This window comes from Gobio gobio (assembly GCF_949357685.1).
Source record: "Gobio gobio genome assembly, chromosome: 19".
In the NCBI taxonomy this organism is placed as follows: domain Eukaryota; kingdom Metazoa; phylum Chordata; class Actinopteri; order Cypriniformes; family Gobionidae; genus Gobio; species Gobio gobio.
In genome coordinates, this window is record NC_137112.1 from 9,129,897 (window position 1) to 9,154,834 (window position 24,938).

Genomic DNA, 24,938 nt, shown 5'->3' on the forward strand with positions numbered 1-24,938 from the left:
TTGCGTCGCGTGTGAAATGTCTTCATCCCAGGTACAGTGGCATATGTTTCAGCATGTCATATGAATATAATTTCATGGGTTTTATTTTTTTCAAACGCCAAATGATCGCGATGCTCACGTTTACAAGCCAGGGTCATTATAGTAGCCTAGTCTATTGGTTCTCGTTTTACAGAATCTATATGATACTTCAATTCAATGTTTGAGTGGTAGGTAATAACCATATATCGTCAATATTATAATATCAAGCTACCCTAGATGAATCTGCAAATGTGAAAAATCGATTTGCATTATAGCTTGAGGCAATACAAATAAACCAATATCACAGACATGTTAGGTATCCTAAAATATGATTTTGTACGTCTTACGTATTTACTAGCAAGAATGTAGCCCCTCCTCCTTCAGCTCACGCCAACGAGCAAATGCTGGCCCAATGTTGATCTTTGTCCTGCCTTTAATCCGATCACTTTCTCGTTTCCTCTTTTTGCTTTCCTCCGACAAAACCTTTGCTTTCTTATTTTTCTGTGCTGCTTCGGCCATGACTATAACATTCGGCAAACAAATGATAGTTTTTCTCGCACGTCCGAATTTAAGGAAGTGGGGGTGGTGGTGGAAGTGACGTATATGCCGTAAAGCTTTTTTTTCTCGGGTTACCACCCGAAACCCGAAGTTTAAAAGTACGATTAAAAACGATACAGACCCCGTCAGGCTATGGCAGACGTGTCATTCAACCTATTGTAAGTCGATGTATCATCACAAGAGGTTTGAAAATATATTATAAAGGTTGAAAAGTTACCTAGTGCTGCTTTAATAAACGAAGACATTGGAAAAATGATTGCATAACCACCAAATAGGTGGCGATGTGCACTAAGTAGGTTATGTAAATCGCCATTAAACAAAAGAAGAAGAGGAAGTAGAATGGCGCGCTTTTTCTTAGCGTCTGTTTCCATCCATGGTGACTCATCGATTTGTTGAGTAAGTCTTGTGTGTTAACCGGGAACATACTCCGAGTTGTCTGAACTACTCCCGGGCTCGGTTTTGGAGGTTTGGGTTCATCAACCGAGAGTTCAAGGTATATGTGAAGGTATATAGTACCCCCCGGTGTATCAGGACTTTGCACGAAACCAGACTGTCCAACAACTGCATCCAAATCCGATTATGCTTGCGTAAATTTTTTCTTCCATATTCAAAAGTGAGCGGTTTGTAGCGTCTAAACGCGTGGATTATAGCGATTAGCGTCTGAGGAACGCAAATAACAAAAAGGTACACAAAGAGAGCGTTAAAATTAGGCTATTTACTCATATCAACACCTGCAAATAAGGTCTGAACTGATCTTTTTTTTTTTTTTTTTTTTTTTCTTATTAAACATTCACTTACAATATGCAAAGGTGAAGCCATAAACCAGAAAACATAGCCAGAGGTTCAGGGACGGAGAAACGTTACATAATTTGAGTTTGGAGAAAAACAAATAAATAAAAATGAAAATAAATAAACAGATGAGGAAGCATCAATTAAACACAAGTCTTCCCACAAAATATAAAATAATAATAATGAAATGAGAAAAAGAAAAAAAAAAAACTAAAGAAACAACAACATTATATTAATTACCAATACATTAATTAAACAAAAACGCCAAAATTTGAGCATACATTCAGAGTTTTAGTAGCCTTTTTGTTACAAGAGGTAGATATGGATTTAATATAGATCTTAACATCTTCTTGAAAGTGAGAAAAATTGGGGGTAACTTTAATAGTTTTACATTTGTGGATACAATATTTAGCAAGAAAAATTATTAGGTTGCAAAGAAAAAAAATATTTTCATCTTGCTTCTCATAAATGAAAAACCCAAACAAAACATCCTTGAAATAAAGCTCAAAATCTTTATATATATTGTTTACAATGAACTGGCAAATATCTTGCCAAAGTTTTCTTGTATGACCATAATGCCAAAAAAGATGCAAGATTTCTGGTTGTGAATCACAAAAAGTACAATTTGCATCTATACTTAATTTAAACTTTGACACCATGAAAGTTTTGACTGGGTAATATCGATGAATAAGTTTAAAAGAAATCTCTTTGACCTTATTTACCAAAAGGTACTTGTCAGAGAGAGTCCAAACCTTCTTCCATGAGATATTTTCCACTAATGTATTCCATTTTGTAACAACATGATGAGTGGAAACACAGTCATTGAGAAAAAGAAAACGAATATCTCTATTATTTTTTAATGTAGATTTAAAACATATCTTGCCTACATACGTGTCAGCCGGGTCTCTCCATAGGAACGCGGCATAAGTTAACACGCGCCCCTCCCCCACCCTCCGACGAGACGAGACAGCTCAACGGTTGAGTGAGCGCGGCTGTTTTCCTCTCCAGTCTCCGGAGCAGTTCCTTTTCAGCGTATTTCCTCTGTGAAATTGAGGTTTGTGTGTTTTATTTGATCAATAATATCATTACTGTGCTTTAAATAATTGTATTTAATGCAGAACAACATACAGGGACGCAATGTAACGAGTGTCTCGTCGGTCTTTTTGCGTGATTGAAACACCCCTTGCATAAAACACGACTTTATTTCTAAAGTTAATGAATATAATTAATTCGTATGGTAAAATGTTCTCAGACTGTTTGTTTATTGCAGGTTATGGAGTCAGGCGCGTCGCGGCATCTTTCGGCTCCGAGTGAATCGCGGGACGGCGGTCTGAAGTTCGAAGTCCACCCGCAGATCGCGAGTCCACCTCAGGCTCGAGAACCAGCGCTGATTCGGTGGAAATGGGACAACAGACCGGTTGCAAAATGTTGTTACAACTGTCCCCTATGACAACAATTAATGTAAGCTATATGACCAGTATTGTGTAAGGTACTTTAAAAATTATTTTATTAATAACTAACTTACTAATCACATCTTTCAATAGCCAGCAGGTATATCCCCCTTTTTAAGTAATTTCTGTCAGACTAGGCCACAATGTAGGTAATTAACCAAAATATGGTTGTGTTACTTGGAAATAGCCCCCCCCCCCAGTCTTTATACAGTTAATATAACTTAGTGAAGACCCTGTGTTCAAATAAAATAAAGAAATTGCAATATGATGTTAAAGGAATTATTTGTATTATATTTTAATGAATGTTGCAACCGTTCCCTCTTATGAGGTCAGTTGCAACAACGGTGTGGGTGGGTAGCTGACTGATTTGCTTTTTAATGTATTAAAATTTTGGCTTTCCAATAACAGTCTCTGAGAAACTGAAGAAAATGCTAAAAGTGTTGCGACCGTCCCCACTCTCCGCTAAGTTGCAAGTATCTTCTGTTCTCCTTTTCTAGGACGGCTCGATTTTAAAGATCCAGCTGTCCTTATAATACCCTTTCCTTTAGAGTGTTTTTAATGCCAGTCACAATACAAACAGTGAACATGACAATAGTAACTTCCAATAGTTTAAAATGATTGAACAAATATAGACTACATCAAGTAGAATTCTTCCTTCAGAGTCTGTGTGGTCGACAAACGAAAAATGATGCGCAATTTGATTTGATAGTCACAGATCTGATTGCCGCTCTTTTTGCAGGAAAATCTCGCGTAGCCAGACCTTCACTGACGGCAGACGATGAACCCGTACGGGCGGTCCTTGGGCGTGCCGAGGCTGACAATCAGATGTAAAAGCTGCAACCATGTATGTGCTCATAAAATGGATAAACAAAAACAAAACATGTTAAGTGACCCAGAGAGGAATGTCCTGCTGGATCACTGAGCGGTAGGAGGCACCATAATGAGGCTGGAAAACTTTTACTAAAAACAAGTAAGGCCTTAGCGCAGGGGTGTCCAAACTTTTTAAAAGGGGGCCAGATTCGATGTTGTGGACACACCTGGGGGCCAGTGCCCGGTTGCATAAAGCACCTCAAGTGTAATTTTCCCTTAAGTTCGCCCTTATGTTTCCCTTAAACCTAAGGATGTTGCAGAAAAAAGTGAAACGTTTCACTTTCTTTAAGTGAAACGTAGGGATGAAACGGTATGGAAATTTAACCAAATTATCACGGTTATCAATATTATCACGGTTTTGTTCAAACGAGATGAAAGTATTCAAAAAGAACAGATGCACTCACTTAAAACATTTCAACAAGTTTTATATTTGAAAATCAACAAATAACTAAAGCAGCTCTAAGCACTTTTTTTAAGCTAGATTCTGTGGGATTTCCTTCCTTAATGGCCGTGGTCAATAGCAACGCATAAATAATAATAATAATTTGTCGAAAATATAATCTCTAATATTATCTCTGTAAATATATTCTCATGCAATATTCTCATCAGTGTTCAGCAATGATGCATTTAAATCTAGCATATTTTGTGTTAGAGCCCAAACAGTATCCTAGTGAAATAATGCATATCCATATTTCCATATGATTTGACAGTTAATTTTATTAAATATCAAAATGTGTGCATCATACCGGACACCTAAATGATCACTTTACAGTCAGTTTTATGACTGTCATTCTCTTCAAATGCTATTGAAGTTTGAAACGCGTGTAACGTTACCAATGTTGAATGTAACTTTAGAGACGGTCCCTAAATTCGCCAGCGTTATGCCAGTCATATCAGATGCGCTGTGGTTCTGCTGTGTTTTTTTAAACCATTTGCTGAAATAGAACAGAAACAGTCATCCACTGAATGATGAATGAATCTCCTGCATACATTACACGTTTATCTCCGCTTTGAGTGCAGATTTCAGCGAGTGAGCGCGGCGCGCGCTCTGAACATAACTCCGGCTAATCTGAACGCCTCTGATTATGAGACCTAGCATTCATAAACTCAATAGAAACACGTGTGAGTGGTTATAATGCGCAACGTGATTATAACAGATGGCTTTTGAGAAGACTATAATAAGTTCAACAGCCAGAGTGACTAGTGTGCAGCCGAAATAACGTTACACCCGCAAATGGCGGTTGTTAATGTCAAGCCCTGATTATTATCCCTTAAATGTCACCCTAGTCTTGTCTGAATTTGTTCGTTCACTTCACGTTATAATTTGCCAGACGTAGTTTTGGTATTGAGGTAAAAGTCCACTTGCCTTGCGTTCGTAGTTTATAAAATGGAGTAAACCTATTGTTAAATTCGTGGAAAATTGTGTGACCAGATCGCAAAACGCAAGCAAACTTAAATTTGGCTCACCACACAAAGCTTCCTCTCTCGTTCGGCATGAATCCATATGTTTCCATGGCTGTGATGTAACATTTAATTGCGAACCTATTATTTATTTTGTAAATAAAGCTTTGTGTTTCACTCCAGTGTTAATTTTGACAGCATATTTTGATTTAGTTTTAGTCATAGTCTTTTGACTAAAATGCCATTTAGTTTTAGTCATATTTTAGTCACCTGAATTGTTTTTAGTTTTAGTCTAGTTTTAGTCTCCTAAAATCTAATGAGTTTAGTTAAATTGTAATACATTAAGCATTTAAGTAACCGACTGTCACTTGAACTGACATTTTGACATCATTTTGTTTTTGACATTAAAAATACACGAAAGAGCTCAATTCACTTTTTTGTTTGTTTTTAAAAACATCTATATAGTTTTTAAAACTTTGTATTTCTGTTTTAGTTAGTATATCATGTTAAGCTAAAGCTTCAAATAAGTTTGTTTATTTATTTTTTTAATTTCAGTTAACATTTATTTAATTTCAAGTAACAAAGATTTTTTTAAATGGTTTTAGTTCACTATTATAACCCTGATACCTTATTTAATATGTGTCAAATACTGGTCTTTCCTCCTGAATATGAATTAAATGGGAATTCAATTAAATACAGTTTATTGTGTAAGCAAAAACAAATATATAATGCGTGACTTTAATTATAAACCAGCTGGAAATACACCGGGACTCTTATTTTGAAATCTCGCCTTACTATTGTTGCAGTTGCAGGAGCTCATTCAAGTTCAGATGAGGAGATAAATATGCATTGTTACAACCGTCTAAAACACATTACTATATAAACATCGTAAAGTAAACATTGTCATTATTCATCATCATTAGTTCATAAACAATTGCCTGGCATAAATGTGTGTTATTCATTGATTGTGAGCCGCTCTGGAGCGCTGTATTGGGGATGCGTGAGCCTGTAACGTTAAAAGCTCAACGTCGCCGTGTTCTCCAGCGGTTAGATCAGCACGTTCACATCAAACGTGCTCGTCTGTTACACAGGACATCAGTTCTGACTGGATCTCTTCCCTAATCGTCCCTCCCTAACATTTTCGTCTCGTTTTTATTTGTTGACGAAAATGACAGTTGATTTTCGTTATAGCTTTTGTCATCCATCACTAGTTTTTATTTAGTTTTTATTTGTTGACGAAAATGACAGTTGATTTTCGTTATAGTTTTTGTCATCCATCACTAGTTTTTATTTAGTTATCGTCTCGTTTTCATCAGTGAAAAAAGGTCGTTGACGAAAATTGTGACACAAATTATTCGTCAACGAAATTAACACTGTTTCACTCGTGTCATAGCCTACTATTCACGTAAAACAGCTTCACATACAAAAAAAAAAAGTGTTTTGGCCAACCACCGCCGGTGCTCCTGCTTATTGACGTGCAACTTTACATTCTCCTATGTGCTGATTTACCAGCCCAAGAGCCGATGACCCCGTTTGACGTCAGCTAAATATTTTATAATATATGTTTAGTAAGCAGGATTTGATGGTCGCATTCCTACACTTATAAAACGCAATTCAATGTGGAAGTAATCCAAGTATTCAGAATACGTTACTCAGATTGGCGCATGTAAACTGTTTTCCCTTATTCATCGTGTCAGGCTGTCTGTTGCGATGTGTTCATCGCGCGAGTTCATATCGCGATGACAATGAAAATTCGATGTATCGTTCAACCCTAGCAAGAATACCGATTTGACCGTCACACATCACAACCACTGTGACACTGAACACTTGCAGTCATGCGTACATTTCTGAATGAGATGAAGAAAAACTCACATAATTAAAGAAGTCGTTTGACGTTATAACAAGTAATTCATGTCTTTTAACTTATATTTTTCATATAATAGAACCGAAGCTATATAGATTGTGAATTTAAACATTTCTCGTTTACCAGCTGCAAAAGTCAGGAGGACTAGCCGAGGTAAGGCTGTTCCAGGCAGGTTACATGAGCGCGAGCTTCCGGTGATCGCCGGGATCTCACAACATTTTTAAATAGGCACTATCTTTACAAATAAACCACAGATTTGAGCTTTAAACAATTACTTTCTCGACTGAACAACTCTTAAAGGGGTCATGAACTGGCTTTTTGACATTTTTTATACTGTTGTCTGAAGTCAACTTCAGACAACATTTTGTGGTTTTTACATTCAAAAAGAGGCTATTTTCTGCCTTGGTTTTGAGGCTCTCTGAGAAACACTAGGATTTGATGGGCGTGCCGCACTGAAGACTTGGAAGTAAACTCTTAAAAAGTAAGATTGGATAATATTTGCATATTTTATGAGCTTCAGCTAGGGCTGAACGATATATCGTTATCGTATCTATATCTAGATATGAACTTTCAAGATATTACTATCGAAAAAAGCAACGATATAGACGATATAGATTTCCCCTCTCCGCGCTCGCCCTGCATACAACTCTGGCAGTCACAACAAACATCAGTTTGAGTGCCCTTGAATGCACCGCTAAAGCCAGTGCGCGCGCGCGCACTACAGGGACTTGAGAGGGGGGCGGCGTTTCCATGGTGACACGTCATTGCTTGTCACGTGACACACCGCAGCAGCAACAGCGCTGAATTTTTTCTTCAGAATATTCACAAATGTGTTAGCTATGGCATGAAATATCTGATATTCCGATTGTCAAATACATGCAAGTGGAAGTATATTGTTGTTTAAACACCTTTATAACGATCGCGTTAGTTGAGCTGTATGCGCGATGGGCGCCGCCGTGTAATGCTGCCTTCACGTGCTCTCGGAATTATCGTAAATACGAGTTTCCTAGGTAAACATTGCACATGAACGCCCTCACATTTTGAAACTTGAATGCAATGCGCTCGTAATCACGATTTCAGAAGTCGGAATCATCCAGGCAGCATTAGTTTGTGCCGCAGACGCAGTTCAGAGAATCGGATCTGTTGGATTTACAACCTCTATGTTTACAACACGTGAATTCATCCACTTCTCCCGAAATACTTAAAAGTAAGTGGCTGGTGAACTGGGAATAGAATAGAGTAAGCATTGAAGTTACTTACAATGTGTATCTGATATGAATAAAACGTGTCGAATTATAATGGAAAGGATTATTATTACCTCTTCCATAGACATCAGTGTGTATTTTACAAACTCTAAATGTATTGTTTTTTTTAGTACTTATATGTTTGAAACCTAAAGTAAACAGTATGTGGTTGAAAACACTTAAAAGTTGTGATATATGACCGCTCTGAGCGCGCCTGTCTCTGTTGATCATGTGATGCACTTGATCATCCGCTCCAGCCTAGACTGATTACACCTGTGTGATCGTACGTGCCAAAGGCTTAAAAACAATACATTTTCTGACACAAATTTTTGAAATGTAGGCTTAAATCAAATAGATTTTAATTCAGATTCTGGTTTTCACCGAACACGTAGTCATATCGTATTGTATCGATATCGAGATATCAGGCATGAAAATCGAGATATGAAATTTTGTCCATATCGTTCAGCCCTAGCTTCAGCTACCGTCTGTCCCAGGAATCGTCTAGGGGAAATCCTCAGAGAACTCGCAAAATATCAAACAAACACTAAATCACACACACACACACACACACACACACACACACACACACACACACACTGGGGGGTTTTTGTGAAATGTGGGGACATTCCATAGGCGTAATGGTTTTTATACCGTACAAACCGTATTTTCTATCCCCTTTCACTGCCCCTAAACCTACCCATCACAGGAGACTGTGCAGTTTACTTTCTGTGAAAAAAACCTCATTCTGTGTGATTTATAAGCATTTTGAAAAGTGAGAACATGGGGAACGTCCTCATATTTCACCCTCTTTTTGTAATACCTATGTCATACCCATGTCATTATACACATTTGTGTCCTGATATTTCACAAAAACATGCCCACACTCGCGCGGGGAGACACACACAATCACGTGGAGACACTCGCGCAGGGAGATTTTTCAACTTGAGCGAATCGCGCGTTCAAAACGCTCAATTAGCGTCCTTCGCGCCGCCCCATTCGCACGAATCGCGCCGCAGAATGCCATTTCGCGTCTCTGCATTGACTTAACATGTAACTCACTCGCGCGAATCGCGTCCGGTGTGAACGCACCATTAGAGAACCGTTTAAGAGATTATATGCAACACCCTTAAGTTATTCTCTTAGGTAAGGGGAAATCGCCCCTTAAGTATCATACTTGAGGGAAAAACTTAAAGTGCTTTATGCAACCGGGCACAGTTCCTTTTCTATTATATATATATATATATATATATTACAGGTTTTGTTTCTTATAAACATGACAGATTTGAAAAAAGCTTGAGCTGACAGTAGAGTAGTTTGAGATGGGACACAAATGTGTATTTAATACAACAATATCTGTAAAACTTTCAACTACCTCGGTTTTAAAGGGTAAAATTTAAATATTATTAATGAGTTAGAACTCTATTTCTTATTTATTTATTTATTCTTTCAGTCCAATTATCTAAAACTTGAATCAAGATGCTTTTACCAGATAAGTCAAATTCTAAATCATGGGTCTTCAACCGGGGGACCGCAGCTGAACTGCAGGGGGTCCGCCAATTAATGTTTGATCACATATCATTTTTTTAATAAAAAAAATTATAAAATGGGGTGAAAACATCACAAAGTCAAATTCAATTATAAGCACCCTGAAACAAAAGCAGAGCACCCTCCGTTGATACTTTAATAGTATAATAATATTGTAGAAACAGATTTGGCAAACATTGCGTTTGAATTTGCGCTCTGGAGAATGTTCTGATTCTGATCTACTGTCTTAATATATATATAAATATTATATCTTACTCTTAATCATAATTTAGTTAGTTTCTATTAATATCGAAGGCTCTATGCTTAATATACAGCTCTGTTTGACACATTTTGTATCGGGGGTCCCCGCTCTAAGTCTTTATCGCCTAAGGGGTCATTCCCCTGAAAAACGTTGAAGACCCCTGTTCTAAATGAAGTGAGTTTTTGCTTAAAACAAGCCAAATTATCTGCCAATGGGGTAAGACAAATAATCTTGTTTTTGTTTGGGAAAGAAAGATTTCAAACAGAAAGATTATTTTTCTTAGCCTAGAAATCTAGACGCACCCTAGCGGCAGCAAATCTAATTTGCCTGCGAGCTGGAAAAAACAAACTCTGGTCAGGCCAATCACATCGTGTATTGGGACAGAGCAGATTTAGGCCACGCCCACACCAAGGGGGGAGGGGGGGCAATCCGACGCTTTCCATTGACTTTGCATTGCGTGAGGCTGCCTCCTTGTCATTTCGGACTTGTAGCAGCTTTTAGACATTGTTCTGTTTTTTGTTATGTGACAGAGTGTTCAGCAAACAAGCTAAAAAACACAGAAATACGTTTTTATAAGCTGTCCACCCAAAAAAGTAAAAAGTGGATAAAGGCAATAAAACGTGAAGCTTCAGCAGGAAGAATGGGTACATTTTGGGATCCTGACACTCAGCTTGCCTATGTGTGCAGTAAACATTTTGTCACTGTTAAGTCAAATATCCAAATGTCAGTTTTATATATTATATTTCCTGTCGCTGATTACGTTCCTCTCTAGTGGGTGTAGTTCTCAGTGTAATATAACGTGTCGCGCTCGGTCTCAATGGCCTGTATCCACTTTTGTGTCCTTAAACGCTCGTTTTTTGGGTCAACAGCTTATAAAAACTTCTGGGTTTTTGGTTCTGGGTTTTGTTTAGCTTGTTTGCTGTACACTTTGTCACACATCCGCTTTTAGACATTGTTCTGTTTTTTGTTATAAGTCCGAAATGACAAGGAGGCAGCCTCACGCAACGCAAAGTCAATGGAAAGCATTGGATTACCCCCCCCCCCGTGGTCTTCAGATTATGACACGGGCTAAACATAATGACGGCAGAGTTACGGAGGTTCTACGTGCTACACGTAAACAAAGAAGCTGGCGAACAGCGGAAGACTTGGAGTTAAGCTTTTCTTTGAGAAAAGAACAAAGAACGGCACTGAAGTCATTCTTAAGAAAAGAAGATGTGTTCTGAGTTTTGCCAACCGTATACGGCGAAAGTTTACTCTATAAACTAAACGTTAGCTCGGCTTCACCTTCTTCTTTGCTCTGGTTGGTTGTGGCGCTCATGGCGCTATCCAATTGCGTGCAGAGGGAATTTGAAAGACAACTGTTTATCCCGCCCCTCGGATTGAGCCCTGCTAATGGTGAGTTTCCAGACCCAACATCTTGATGTGGGTCTGGCTTGTCAGGCTATATTTTTCTTACCCCATTGGCAGATAATTTGGCTTGTTTTAGGCAAAAACTAATTTTCCAGAAAACAAGGAAAAATATCTGATGTCATTTTACTTAGTAAATGCATCTTGATTTAAGAATTTTTAGATATTTAGACTAGAAGCAAGACAAAAATACTAAATAAGGGCATTTTTTGCAGTGCACACACGGCACCTTCACTACATGGTAAAAAGTAAGACATTATTTCTATATCTAGAATGGCTTTATGGTATTTAGTCTATAAACACATTTAATATAAATACAAATGCACACAACTGCAAGTTTATGGTCTGTAATGTGGCCTTTATTACTCATTTAATACATAATGATAATTTATATTTTAAATAAAATGAGATATTAACCTACATTTCTGACATATTACCATGGTTAAAGTTAGTGTTACCACAGTACATCCATGATAAATGTTGGTGAATTGTTGTTTGAAAAGTATTTTAACTGTTTCTCCTGGTTTGCTCGTTAGTGTTGTTGATTAAGTCAGCGCTATTTGTTTCAACTACCTTTAAACGCAATGAAATCACAGAGACATTTGCAGCTCGTACCGGAGACCTCTGCGCTGAACTCGAACGCTTCTCATTGGCTGTTTAGTGGTCGCGTGATCAAAACACATTTGTATACACTTAAACTGTAATTCATCGACGGACCACTAGAGACTCTCATTGAGCTCCATGTTAAAATGCCCAACTTTACAGCAGAAAAAAAAACCATGTTTACCGCCTGGTACAAATTGTGGTTTAAATATGGCTACTTTTCCCCCGTCGTGACAACTGTGTGGGGGGTGAATTTTTTTACAACTCTTTCATTTACATTGTATACAGCCTTAAAGTTCTGCATAATTAAGGGCGTGGCCACTATGAGTGACAGGTGGATAGCCATTTATCTTTATTTTTCATTCCGCTTTTGGCGTGTTTTAATGTTTGTCATTTTTGCTTATCTTATTTTGATACCTTGATGTTTGTTTTTGTTTCTCATAATTTTTACACTATTTACAGATAATTGTTTATAGAAACATATCAATATTAAGAAGTAGTATTCAAAAATGAACAAATAGCCTAATTTTCTGCCATATACAATTTAATAAATTGATCAGCTAGCTAATAACAACTTTGTTCTGGTTTCACCTCACAGTCTAACTAAATGAGTAAAGGCTATTTATTTTACTACACATTGTCAATATAAATAAGCTGAAAGACTGGATAATTAAACTTAATTCTTACTAGCCACTCTTGTGTAAGCACTCTTGTGTTCTGATTTCAGATGTGTTCTGAGTAATTGATTAAACTGATTTGTTGGTTCAGTGTTGGACAGATCTGTTGTTCTAACTCAGTCGTTAAAATGATTCGGTTCAAAGGAGTCATTAGGTCACGAATCAGACATTAGCAGACGCGTTGTGTGCGAATCCCGTCTGTTAGAACATCGCGCAAGATTGGTCAACACACTGAAAACACTTGGGGTTACTTGACTGTAACCCTGTTCCCTGATAAAGCGGAACGAGATGCTGCATAAGCTTATGCAAATGGGAATGTCTTTGACATAACCAGCTGTGAAAATAGTGTGAAAACACGTCAATGAAATTGACCCGGAGGTATTTATAGCCTCGGCCGGTGACGTCATAGGCGCACCTGCTGCACGAGGCTATAAATAGATGAGCTTCCGCTGGAGCAAACCAGATCTTCTTTGTTTGAAGACCAGTCCTGAAGCATCATCAGCACGGCCTAGCAATGCAGCATCTCGTTCCGCTTTATCAGGGAACAGGGTTACAGTCAAGTAACCCCAAGTGTTCCCTTTCAAAAGCTACACTCAATGCTGCATAAGCTTATGCAAATGGGAACGAGAATACCCACGCCGCCGTGCTTGATGGTGCCTGGACCCCTTACGGTTGTGTAGGTGTGCACAAGAACGCAAGAAGCCTCAGGCATTAGCCTGTGATGTCGACTCAAGGACATGAGAGCCCAGAGTGGCATGAGCATCCAAGCTATAAAGTCTTAAGAATGTGTGCGGAGAGGACCAACCTGCCGCATCACAAACACTTTGTAAGGGAGCACCCCTTGCTAACGCAGTAGAAGAAGCGACTCCCCTGGTGGAGTGAGCCCTTAATCCTATAGGCGAAGCTTGACCGCGCACCTCATAGGCAAGAGCAGTAGCATCCCTGACCCAATGTGACATTGTTTGATGGTGGCAGAACCTCTGTTACGGCCCCCATGGCAAACAAACAGTTGCTCTGACTTACGCCACTGGCTAGTGCGGTGGACGTAGGCCTGAAGAGCATGGACTGGACACAGTCTATGAAGTTTCTCCTGATCCGGCGTTGTGAACGGCAGAGGGCAGAAGGTTTCAAGAGTGACAGGATGTACAGTCGACAAAGGAACCTTAGGCAGGTAGTCAGGGCGGGGATGCAAAATCACTTTCACCAAACCTGGGGCAAAGTCTATGCAGGATGGCGATATTGACAGAGCCTGCATGTCCCCAATTCTTCAGAGAAGTTATAGCCATAAGAAAAACCATCTTTAGAGTCAGAAGTTCGTCATACGCTGATTCTAGAGGTTCAAAGGGGGTCTCAACCAGACCCTCGAGGGCTAAAACTAAGTCCCATGAAGGGATCTTGGCTCTTAATGGAGGCCACAACTGCCTGGCACAACAAAGTGAGCAGGCAGAAGATGCCTCCCAAGCGGCACCCCATCCACCAGGGCGTGGCAAGCCAAAAGAGCGGCCACATAAACCCTGAGAGTGGAGGGGCAAGCTAATGTTTCAAAGGGGGTCTCAACCAGACCCTCGAAGACTAAAGCTAAGTCCCATGAAGGGATCTTGGTTCTAACAGGTGGCCTCAACCGCCTACCCCACGAATGAAGCGAGCGAGTAGAGGACACCCGAGCGGCACCCCATCCACCAAGGCGTGGCAAGCCGAAAGAGCGGTCACATGAACCCTGAGAGTGGAGGGGTAGGTGCCTGATGACAACTTTTCTTGCAGAAAATCCAGAACTGAAGTTACCTGGCAGTTGACTGAATCTACATTGTGTCGTACACCACCTTTCAAAGACACCCCATTTATTAGCATAAACTTCCGAGTGGAGGAAGCTCTAGCACTTAGAATGGTCTCAATAACTGCAGGCGAAAGCCCCGTGTCCCTCAGTTGGTGCCCTTCAGGGGCCAAACATGAAGGTTCCACAGGTCGGGCCTGGAATGGAATATCGTGCCCTCTGCCTGAGACAGAAGGTCCCTCCTCGCCGGAATCGCCCAAGGCGAGCCGTTGAGGAGAGACACTATCTCCGAGAACCAAACCCTGCTCGACCAACGCAGCGCTATTGATAAGAAGCAAGACCCTTGTTGGCGAACCCCGGCTAGAACTCCCAGGAGCAGAGCGACTGGAAGGAGGGCATACAGACACATTTTGGGCCATGTATGAACCATCACATCCAGACCCAGCGGGGCTGGGTGACAGAGAGAAGCAGGGACATTGCGCTGTCTGAGAAGAGGCGAAGAGGTCCACTCCCTGTGGTCAGCTCTGTACTGGTGATTATATACAAGATATTTAGCTGTACTGTTCACCCGCACTAGGACATGACAGCCCCTCAATTGGGGGAGAAAGTATTTCAGGGCCAGAAATACAGCCGTCAACTCGAGGCAGTTGATGTGCCAACTGAGTTGATGACCCTCCCATTCCCGTTGGGCTGGACGACCACTTAAGGCCGCACCCCAGCCCGTCAGGAAGCGTCCGTCGTTAGCAACTTGCGACGACAAGGTACGCCTAGAGTGGGACCCAAGGCAAAAACCGGGGTCTGAACCACATAGTTAGTGTACGAAGCCACATGGCACGCCACTTTATTTGCCTGAGGATTGGCCCTAAGTCCTCTGGCTTTGAGCCACAACTGAAACGGTCTTATGTGCAACAACCCCAAAGGGAAACCCGTGGATGCTGATGCCATTAGACCTAACACTCTGGTGCTGATGATCAGTAAGATCTTGGTCTAGCCTGACTTTGCTCAGGGAATACTGAATGGTCTTGATTCAAGCGGGAAACCATTGTGCCCACCTTGTGACCAAAAACCGAACAAACCCTAGATAAGTCGTTCTCTGGGCAGGAGAAAGAACACTTTTCTTGGTGTTGAGTCTCAACCCTAGAGAAACTAGATGAGCCAACACACTGTGTTGAAGCACCATCTCATGTGATTGTGCTAATTTTAGCAATCGCCTTTGTAATTCAAAATTTGAATGCCCCGGAATCCCAATGGAGCCGGTAATACATCCATACATTTTGTTTATGTGCGGTTACAAGGCTAGCCAAATGGAAGACCCGAAATTGGTAAGCTTTTGCCCCCAAGAGCGAACCTCAGGAACTTCCTGTGTTGTGGCAGACTTTATATGCGAATACATGCGTCCTTCGGATCAATCGTGCCGAATCCAATCACAATGTTGAATATGCGACACGACCGCCTTCACTGTAACATCTTAACCTTGAGTACTTTAACTGCTTCACGGTTTAAGACTCGAAGATCTGAGATTAGACACCCCCCCACCCTACTGGGGACCAGGAAGTAACTGCTGTCACTTGTGACAGTACGAACGCCAACTCCGCCTTCACGGAAGTGGAGACCACGCCGTTCAAACAAGGAGGATGACAAATAAATTAGTTTACTAATTTTTACTGTGCTTAACACCCATGCAGAAACGCCTGGCAGAAGTTCACTGCCTGAGACTCTGAGAGTGACAATTTTAACACTTCCTGTTGAGGGGATGTTAGACGTTCTATGTCCTGGATGATAGCAGGATTTAAACACTGAACGTCTAACATTTCACTGGAAACCACTGCCCCCCCGAATCACCAGAGGCGGCGGGGATGGAGTAGTTTTGAGGATAACGGGGTGGGGCGAGCAAATGTTTGACATGCCCTGTCCCGTGGGGGCAGACTGGGCACCAGACCACCGGACTTCTTATATTGACGAAGTCTGCCCTGGGAGGTTGTTGAGGATGACGAGCCGGTCTCCAGTCTTTACGAGGGAGAGCGCGACTCGCCACACTCTGCTTATTACCCCCCTAAATCTTGAAGGACCGAAGAGAGGTTGTGTGGCTGATAGCCCCTCCCCTTGAGTGCATTGAGGAAGAAACTGAGTGAACACTTCATGTTTTTTCCACTCCTTTAAATCTGGCCACTACAGAGTTAACTGAGTCACCAAATGAACCACTCAAATCCTTCAGAAGGTCAGCCTGATATGCTTGCAAGACAGCCATAGTGTGCAGCGCAGCACCAGCCTGTCCCTTTATATGTATTATTCTTATATAAATCATATACAATATATATTCCATATAAAATAATATATTATATATATATATATATATATATATATATTCCATATAAAATAATATACAATATATAATTCATATATATAAGCTTTGCCCATGACAGCCGACGTTTATTTTCTACATGGCTTCGTGGGGAGGTATGTCTCTTTAATGAAAATGCAGACCCAGAGAGATAGCTCGTGAGCGTCTCCCACCTGGGGTATTCTCACATATCCACGCGATTTCGCACCCATGATAGTCGAAAATGTCGACGTCAAGGGTACAAAAACACGTGAAGTAAATGTTTTTTTTTTTTTTAGACAGAAACCTCAAGCTCACTGCGTTCGGGGATCTCTCATTCACGGTACCAGACAAACTGCCCTGGCCACCGCGCGAACAACCACCTCGATAAATTCCTCGTATGGATTCACTATCATGTGAGGAACGATCGCAGGCGGCTGCTCGAGGTCCGCGGACCCAGAGATTCATCATCATTCCCCGCGCGAGCCGAAGAAACGCTGGAGCGCGCTTCGGGATCACGCGGGGAAACATGCATTTGTTGAGCGAGCAAGCGAAAGGGACGGACCCGTCTCTTGCTCGTCAACAAACCCATTCGAGAGCTCCGAAAACTGGTGCGGACTGAAAGTAGCCCAGACGAGCATAAAGCATTCTAACTGTAAAGGCTTGCAATGCTCGCACTCGTCTGACTCAATGCAGCAACCGCATACTCTTCCCCAAACACACACAGCAATAAACGTGTGCATCCAGTTCTGTTATTTGAAAGAGAACATGGATATACAGCGTTTTACTCTGCTGACTCGTTTCCAACTGATCAGATTTAACTAGAACTCTTTCCACTAATGTTTCTTTGTAACAGAGATGAGAAAGAGAGAGAAATCTGCACACTGCCATGTTGAAAACTAACTCCTAACAAAGATCTCGAGTTGAGTCTTGAAAGACAGAGAGAATTTTTTTTTTTTTTTTCAGAGACTTTGTAACACACCATAACACAGAGTTGGTCTGAAAACAAAAAGACCTGGTTTGCTCCAGCGGAAGCTCATCTATTTATAGCCTCGTGCAGCAGGTGCGCCTATGACGTCACCGGCCGAGGCTATAAATACCTCCGGGTCAATTTCATTGACGTGTTTTCACACTATTTTCACAGCTGGTTATGTCAAAGACATTCCCATTTGCATAAGCTTATGCAGCATTGAGTGTAGCTTTTGAAAGGGAACACTTAATAACTGGACAGGATTTGTTTCCCGTTTATTGAAAGTATGATTTATGTCAGCTGGTCAGAGAAGAGTCAACGTTTTTTGAGCGCAATTCACACCCAGCGGTAATTCAAGGAAAAAAAATGTCTGAATGCGCCACGTGCAACATGGATTCGGTCTTCCGACCTTTTGATTTTGATTAATATGTGAAATATTAGAAAGCTTAGACAGTGTTGATTTTGAAGAGAGAGTGCGCGCGGGGAAGGCTCTCTGCCCGTTCTCTCTGTCATCACTTAACCTGCGCCCTATCACAAGCGCAACAGTCATTTACATCACTCATAAATCACAATAACTCATCAAATAAGGCTTTGGCGGGACCAAAAAAATTAAATGTAGGAAAAACCCTGCATTAGAAATTCATCCCCAGGCCGCATTTGGCCCACGGGCCGGACTTTGGACACCCCTGGCTTAGCGTCAGTGGATGGAGACGAATAAAATGGCAACTCCATCAAAACCAAATGTATGAGATATGGCCCCTAAAATAGTCCCATCTAATATTTAATCCACTTATTTTTTCCATTCTCTCATTTTGCCTCATTTCTATAACTTTTGTCTTATCTCATAATTACACTCTCTTCTGTCTTCTCTTCCCCTCTGCAATGCACTTTCTGTTCTGTTCAGGCTACAATTGACACTGAGGAAGATCTCTGATGAGGAAGATGAGACTCCACAACATCAGGTAACTTAAAGATATGCTGTCCAAACACATGTTCATCTAGTCTCTTTTTTCAGTCAGAATTCTAGCTGATAGACAGGTGTTCAAATACTTATTTGCAGCTGTATCATACAAATAAATAGTGGATTTATTTAAATAAATATGGATTTTTTTTTTTTAGATTATGTCTCTCACAGTGGCCATGCACCTACTATGACAATTTCAGACCTCTCCATGATTTCTAAGTGGGAGAACTTGCAAAATAACAGGGTGTTCAAATACTTATTTTCCTCACTGTATATACATATATATATATATATTTACTAGCTTTATATATGCAGATATTTCTTAAATATATACATGTATGTGTGTGTATTCAAATATACATAATTATACACAGTACTAGGGCTGAACGATTCTGGAAAAAAATTGAATTACAAATTTTTTTTTTTTAAACCAATATTGCGATTGCGATTTAATATGCCATTATTATTTTAAACTCTATATCTTCTGTATTATTCAATAATACATCATTGTATAGTAATGGTGGAAATCTTTTGGCACCTCACGATCCGATTCCGGTTCTGGGAGTCACGATCTGACTCCAAAACAATTCTTGAACTTTTTTCCTTATTAATTAATCTTATTCATTTATTAAAATCTTAAAATCTTTTTTTTAAATGATATATGTAATTATAAGTGCTTTTTAAAATAACTACACATTATAACATTTCAATTAAAACAATTGCATGTTAATAATTTTAAATATATAAACTAATATAGCTGCAAAACATAAAAGCTAGTAAATCATAAAGAGGAACAAAAAAACATATTACAAGCAACGAACAAAGAGTGCTTTCAGTATTTAAGAGTATCTGAACTGCCTTTACTGTTGCTAATTAATGACATTATCATAGACAGCGGGAGATCTGCACTCACACTAATGCACAGATCTCTTTTGTAATATAAGATGTGGTTTGCCCTGTTTAATTCATTAAGACATTACTGACGGTGTTTACATTAATATTGCGTCATAAAAGCATTTTGAGACGCACATACGAATGCGCGAGCACTCTTCACAAAGCACAGCGCGAGCACTCTTCACAAAGAAACGGAAAGCCTTTTGTCAGTGAGTTTCTTATTTTTAATATATAAGCACACTGCATTCCTAACGACATAAAGGAAGCCTTCGTTGAGCATTTGTAAGGAAAATACCGGCGGACAAGAACACGCACTGTAAGCGTCACATCAAGCAAAGTTTCTCACAGCGCATATCCTGTGCAATGAAGCCCGCGAATGTCATTGTAATTCGCTTCAACCTTTCCGAACGTTATGAAATATTATTTTATGGTTTGAGTGGTGTGTGTGTGTGTGTGTGTGAGAGAGAGAGATATAATGGAAGCAATCAGAATATTATTGTTTCTAAAACACACGCAGAGCCACCGCGAACCTGCAGTTTAAATCTAAGCTCAGAATCGATCCAGAATCATTGAAGATAGTATCTTTTCTCCCACCTCTATAGGCCAGGCATATGATATGTGTAACGTGCCAAGTTGATGCTTCTGCAGACTTTACTCTCCCTTCTTGTCACGTGACCAGACTGTAATCGCAGCCTTTGCGGTTAGGAAATTGTGTTTTATCATATCGCGATATTATCGCAAATGCAATTAATCGTTCAGCACACACACATATATTATGTAAACAAACTTTTATCGCCATTAATCGTTTGACAGCATGGATGAATGCATATTTAATATTTTTAATTGAATTGAGGACTGGTGGTGGTGCTTAAGATATTGTTGGTCATTCAGTGTTTCTGAATGTATCCATCGCACTGAGGATTGATGAGCTGCCGGGTTCATGAATATTAATCGCGTTGTCTGCGTTCGTTAAAACTGATTTGCTGAAATCAAAACAGGGCCGGTAATAAATGAGCACCATCCAATGAGATTTCCGTTTGCGCATTAGTCCTGCCCACTACCGGAGAGACCAGCATTTCTTCTGCTTGTTCTGAAAAGCTGAACAATTCCAAATGAACTCCGTTGTTTTGACAGGAAAATACAACAAAGAATGTGGTTTACTTGTAGCGCGTCGATTCTGCGTGGTATGTAAGACTCTCTCTCTCTTTGCGTGTGTGTGTGTGAGAGAAACACAGCTAGCGCTCTCAGCAATGCGACGGCGAGTTGTGCGCCTCCACACTAGGGTTTACGGGACGTCAAATACAGAGACGCTGCGCATCCGTTGAGCTGAACTGGTATAGGCGATCGCTTGACGGAGAGCGAAACACTGTTTCTCTGGCTGTTCAGCGAGTGAAAATATATCTATGCTAAACTTATTCTTAGCTTCTAACACACACTGGCGAGTTAAATCTAAGCATTTATTAGCCAATGGCTAATGATAGATATTATTTAGTCGAAGATTTGTGTAGATAGTGAAGATTCTCTCGCATTGTAGAGGGTTGCATATGTTAATTAAAAAAAATCTTGTATAATATAACGTGTTTGTTTGCTTGGTTTTAGTGTATTTTTTATGATATTTTATTTTTATTTATGATTAATTAAAATTTTGCCATGAAAATAGCCTTAGATGCTGACATGGCATTAAATAAAACAATCTGAATCTTTACACACCTGAGCTTCAAACTATTTCGAAATTCAAGTGGTTTTTCTGTGCTGAGATCCCAAAAAACGGAAGAATGCTCTACTTTTGTTCTTCCTCGCGTCTGTATTTTCTGAAAAAAAGAGAAGAAAAACAAATATGTTATTAGAAACATCTCCAACATGATTAATTAGTCTGATTTGTAAGATATTTCTTTTTGCTTCTAACTGTAATGTTGCATCTCAAAAGCTTTGTTGACAGTCACCTATTGGGCTGTTCTCCTCAGGGGTTTCAGGAGAAGCATCCATGCCACCCGGATCGATCCCACTGCTGCTCCCTGCCACTTCTGATGAAGGGTCGGTCAGATCTTCAGACTCCAGTGACACAAACTCTGAGATGACATCATTGTCCTAAGTCTCCAGCTGCAGATCTTCCTCATCTGGTACCCAGCAACTGTCACCGCAATAGAAGTCATCGTTGACGTTGATCTCCAGGCACACCTCTCTCATGTTGTCTGTCGTTTTGTATCTGATACTGTCCGATCATTCAGAATATGAAAATGTCAGATGTACAGTTGTCAAACTGTATGTACACGCTGAGTAGGGTTGGGTATCGTTTGAATTTTGATTCTGATTATCGATTCTGCTTATCGAAACATTTCATTGTGGCTGAATACCATGAACAAAAATCAACAGGCTAGGAACTTTTGCCTATGGTTTAAAAATACCAAAGCAAAAACAACTAGCTTTACTAATATACATTTCCAGCATTATTAAAGACAACTAAACACTCAAATAAACAAATTAGCAATTGCACAAATAAATACATTTGAACAAAGATAATTGAAAGAGACAGTTTCAGGTATTCAGGTACAGAAACCTTAATCAAATGTAAAATATCACTGCACTTGATTCATAAAACATAGCCCATACATTACAAAAATAGTTACAAAAGTGATTCTGTCTAGAACAGCGAGTGAATTTGCTCACCCTTTCTGTGTGCATGTTTTGTATGTGTGCAGAGTCTTTTGCGTTTGAATGGTTTAAAATCACATTAAAATGCACTCACAGGAATTTAAATGCACCTTTCTTATCGAATCACCGGTTTTGGGAAATTTGGAACCGGTTCTCGATACCCATCCCTAACGCTGAGTACAGACTATTTGTGTGAAATGTGTATTTGGAGTCAGATATGTTGAATTTTGGGGTAACATCATACTCTTGGTTATATTTTGTATTGACAACGCATCATACAAATATTTACCTTCTTATATTCTGCATAACACTATATTTTATGCTGGTGTATCTCTGAAGAGGGCCGAGGATGTCATCAGCATTCTTCTCCTCGCTCTCTTTATACAGACTGTGATCTTGAATATAGCGCTCCACGGGGTCGGGCAGCAGGTAGCGTACACTATAGGGCTGTCAAAATGGCTGAAAAGCTACATTCGAAATTCTTTCTTAAATATCCGGTATTGGCCGGACCTGCGTCTTCCTAAAGTCCGACATGGCCTTCTCTTTTGGTCCGTTGGCCGGTGGCCGAGGAACGAGCGTTTTTTTTCAAAGGTTCGTTCAGTTTTCGATTGGGTGAGTTAAACGAGTGAACCAAAGTCGTTGAAGACTGGCTGGTAACGTCTACACACAGACAATTGAAGGGTTTCGAAGGGTTGTCAGAAATGTGTATTTGATCGTATTTAAAGTATCGTCAGTATAAATCGAGTCGGGCAGCAGGTAGCGTACACTATGTCCTTTGCGTATGGCAGAGCGCACATGTGTGGACGAGATGTCATTGGTCACCCATTCTTGAACCACATGAATGTTTTTACGGTGTCTGGACAGCACATCAGACTGACTGATACATTTCTCAGCGTCACTGCCACTTCTTGAGATGCACACCACACCGTACCGCCCCACTATCTCTTCAATGTCCTCGGGCGTCCATAGGTTGGGGACACCAAATGACTCCAGGAGATCAACACCACACAACAGCTTCAGTTGAGGGGTGTCTAAAATATATATATAACAAAATACACATCATATTAATAATTTTGACTGCTTTAATTACGGATCTTTTTATAGCGGTTATGATTTATTTGAAATACTATCCAAAGCCTCATGGACAAGCCAACACTACATGTTAATTATGGTTATACCGTTGTACTGCAAGTAAATATTATTAAAACATGAAGACAGTATGAAGAACATACTAGATTGACGCGGCAAAAATAAATAGTATTTTAACTTATATTTTAAAAAGTAATAAAATTACAGTTCAAAAGTTTGGGGTCTCCAAATTTATTTTTACTAAAAGCACATGATTTTAAGATGTCCCCACCGAGCTACTTTGGCTGTCTCCAGCCACACCGGCTGCTGAATCTCCCAGTCATCCACAGTGATCCACTCAGAGTTCTCTGTGGCCAGTCTAGCCATCTCTACCCGATCACAGCCGGCAATCAGACCTTTCTTTTTATACCCATCTCCAACTGGCGAGATTATTCCTTTCACCACCGTGTATCTTCAACAAAGAAATACACAAATATGAAGTTATATGTGTTAAATATGTAGTCTATAATCTGATAACAAAAACATACGACATTTAAATATATATATATATATATATATATATATTTACATTAATACATTTATTATTTAAAATTGACCAGTGTCTTCAAGGTAATCTCGAGCCAGTTTGAACATCCACAGGTGCATGTCAGTGATGGGGTTGAAGGATCCACACGCCAACAGCACCACTTTGTTCTTTTTTTGTGCGGTCATTGATTGTGTCTCGTGAGTCCTACAGTATTTAGTTTAGTTGAAGTACTGTTGTCACAACACAGGTTATATATGAATATTAAGAAATTTGTCAGTCTTGCTGTTTGTTTAAAGCATTTTCGCTGTATCTGCTGGTAAAGGTCAGTGAAGCTGTTCTTTTTTTTTATTTATTGGCGGTTGGCAGACCAAATAAACTGGAGTGAAGCATCTATCTATATATTATTATATTCTATATTATATCAATTTATATATTATAGACTATATTCTATATCAATTCCTGTGTCTTTCAAAAACCTCAAAATTGCACAGGAATTATTCCAGATTTTCTAATGATAGTGCATTATTTTTATGTTCAATTTCCTGCAGCTTATGTCTTTTGTTTTGATATGCTATGCAGTGTATGAGAACATGTTTTGGTTCAGTACACTTATTGCACGTCCCTGTAGGATGTTTGTTGATTTTTTTGTAAATTGGCATTTGATCCCGTGTGTCTTGTGCGAAGATTCTCCTTCTCCAGGTCTTAGCTTCTGATTTGCTCATATTGTTATGGATCTCTTGTTATGGAGATGGTGGTCCAGTGGGTTAAACCACTTAACTGATATGCAGAAGGTTACTGGTTCGATCCCAGCGGTCACCACCAGTGTGTCCTTGAGCAAGGCACTTTACTCCACGTTGCTCCAGGGGATTGTCCCTGTAATAAGGGCACTGTAAGTCGCTTTGGATAAAAGCGTCTGCCAAATGCATAAATGTAAATGCATCTCTACACTGCCTTTAAGTTCTTTGCCAGATTATCTGCCACCTCACTGCCCTCCACCCCTACATATGCTGGAACCCAAAGAAATCTGATGTAATTTCCTTTGTATAATGAATGTAAGATTTCAAATATAATATCTTGTCTGCTA

At 39.9% G+C, this 24,938-nt stretch overlaps 2 protein-coding genes across 2 annotated transcripts in view; one reads left to right on the top strand and one right to left on the bottom strand.

Moving 5' to 3' along the window:
- LOC307143146 (nicotinamide/nicotinic acid mononucleotide adenylyltransferase 1-like) overlaps positions 1–21,679 on the top strand; it is a gene marked incomplete at both ends in the record, with an annotated part of 51,100 nt that extends 29,421 nt beyond the window's left edge. The window contains one exon of the mRNA XM_079844450.1: positions 21,552–21,679. Coding sequence (XP_079700576.1) covers positions 21,552–21,679 — 128 coding nt within the window. The remainder of the gene's footprint in view (positions 1–21,551) is intronic.
- Positions 21,676–24,039, bottom strand: LOC307143147 (nicotinamide/nicotinic acid mononucleotide adenylyltransferase 1-like; the record flags this gene model as incomplete). Its single annotated transcript, XM_079844451.1, has 5 exons — positions 21,676–21,799; positions 22,529–22,686; positions 23,005–23,226; positions 23,608–23,779; positions 23,921–24,039. 5 exons carry the CDS (start codon positions 24,037–24,039, stop codon positions 21,676–21,678), a joined length of 795 nt encoding a protein of 264 aa, XP_079700577.1.
- Positions 24,040–24,938: the final 899 nt, after the last annotated feature.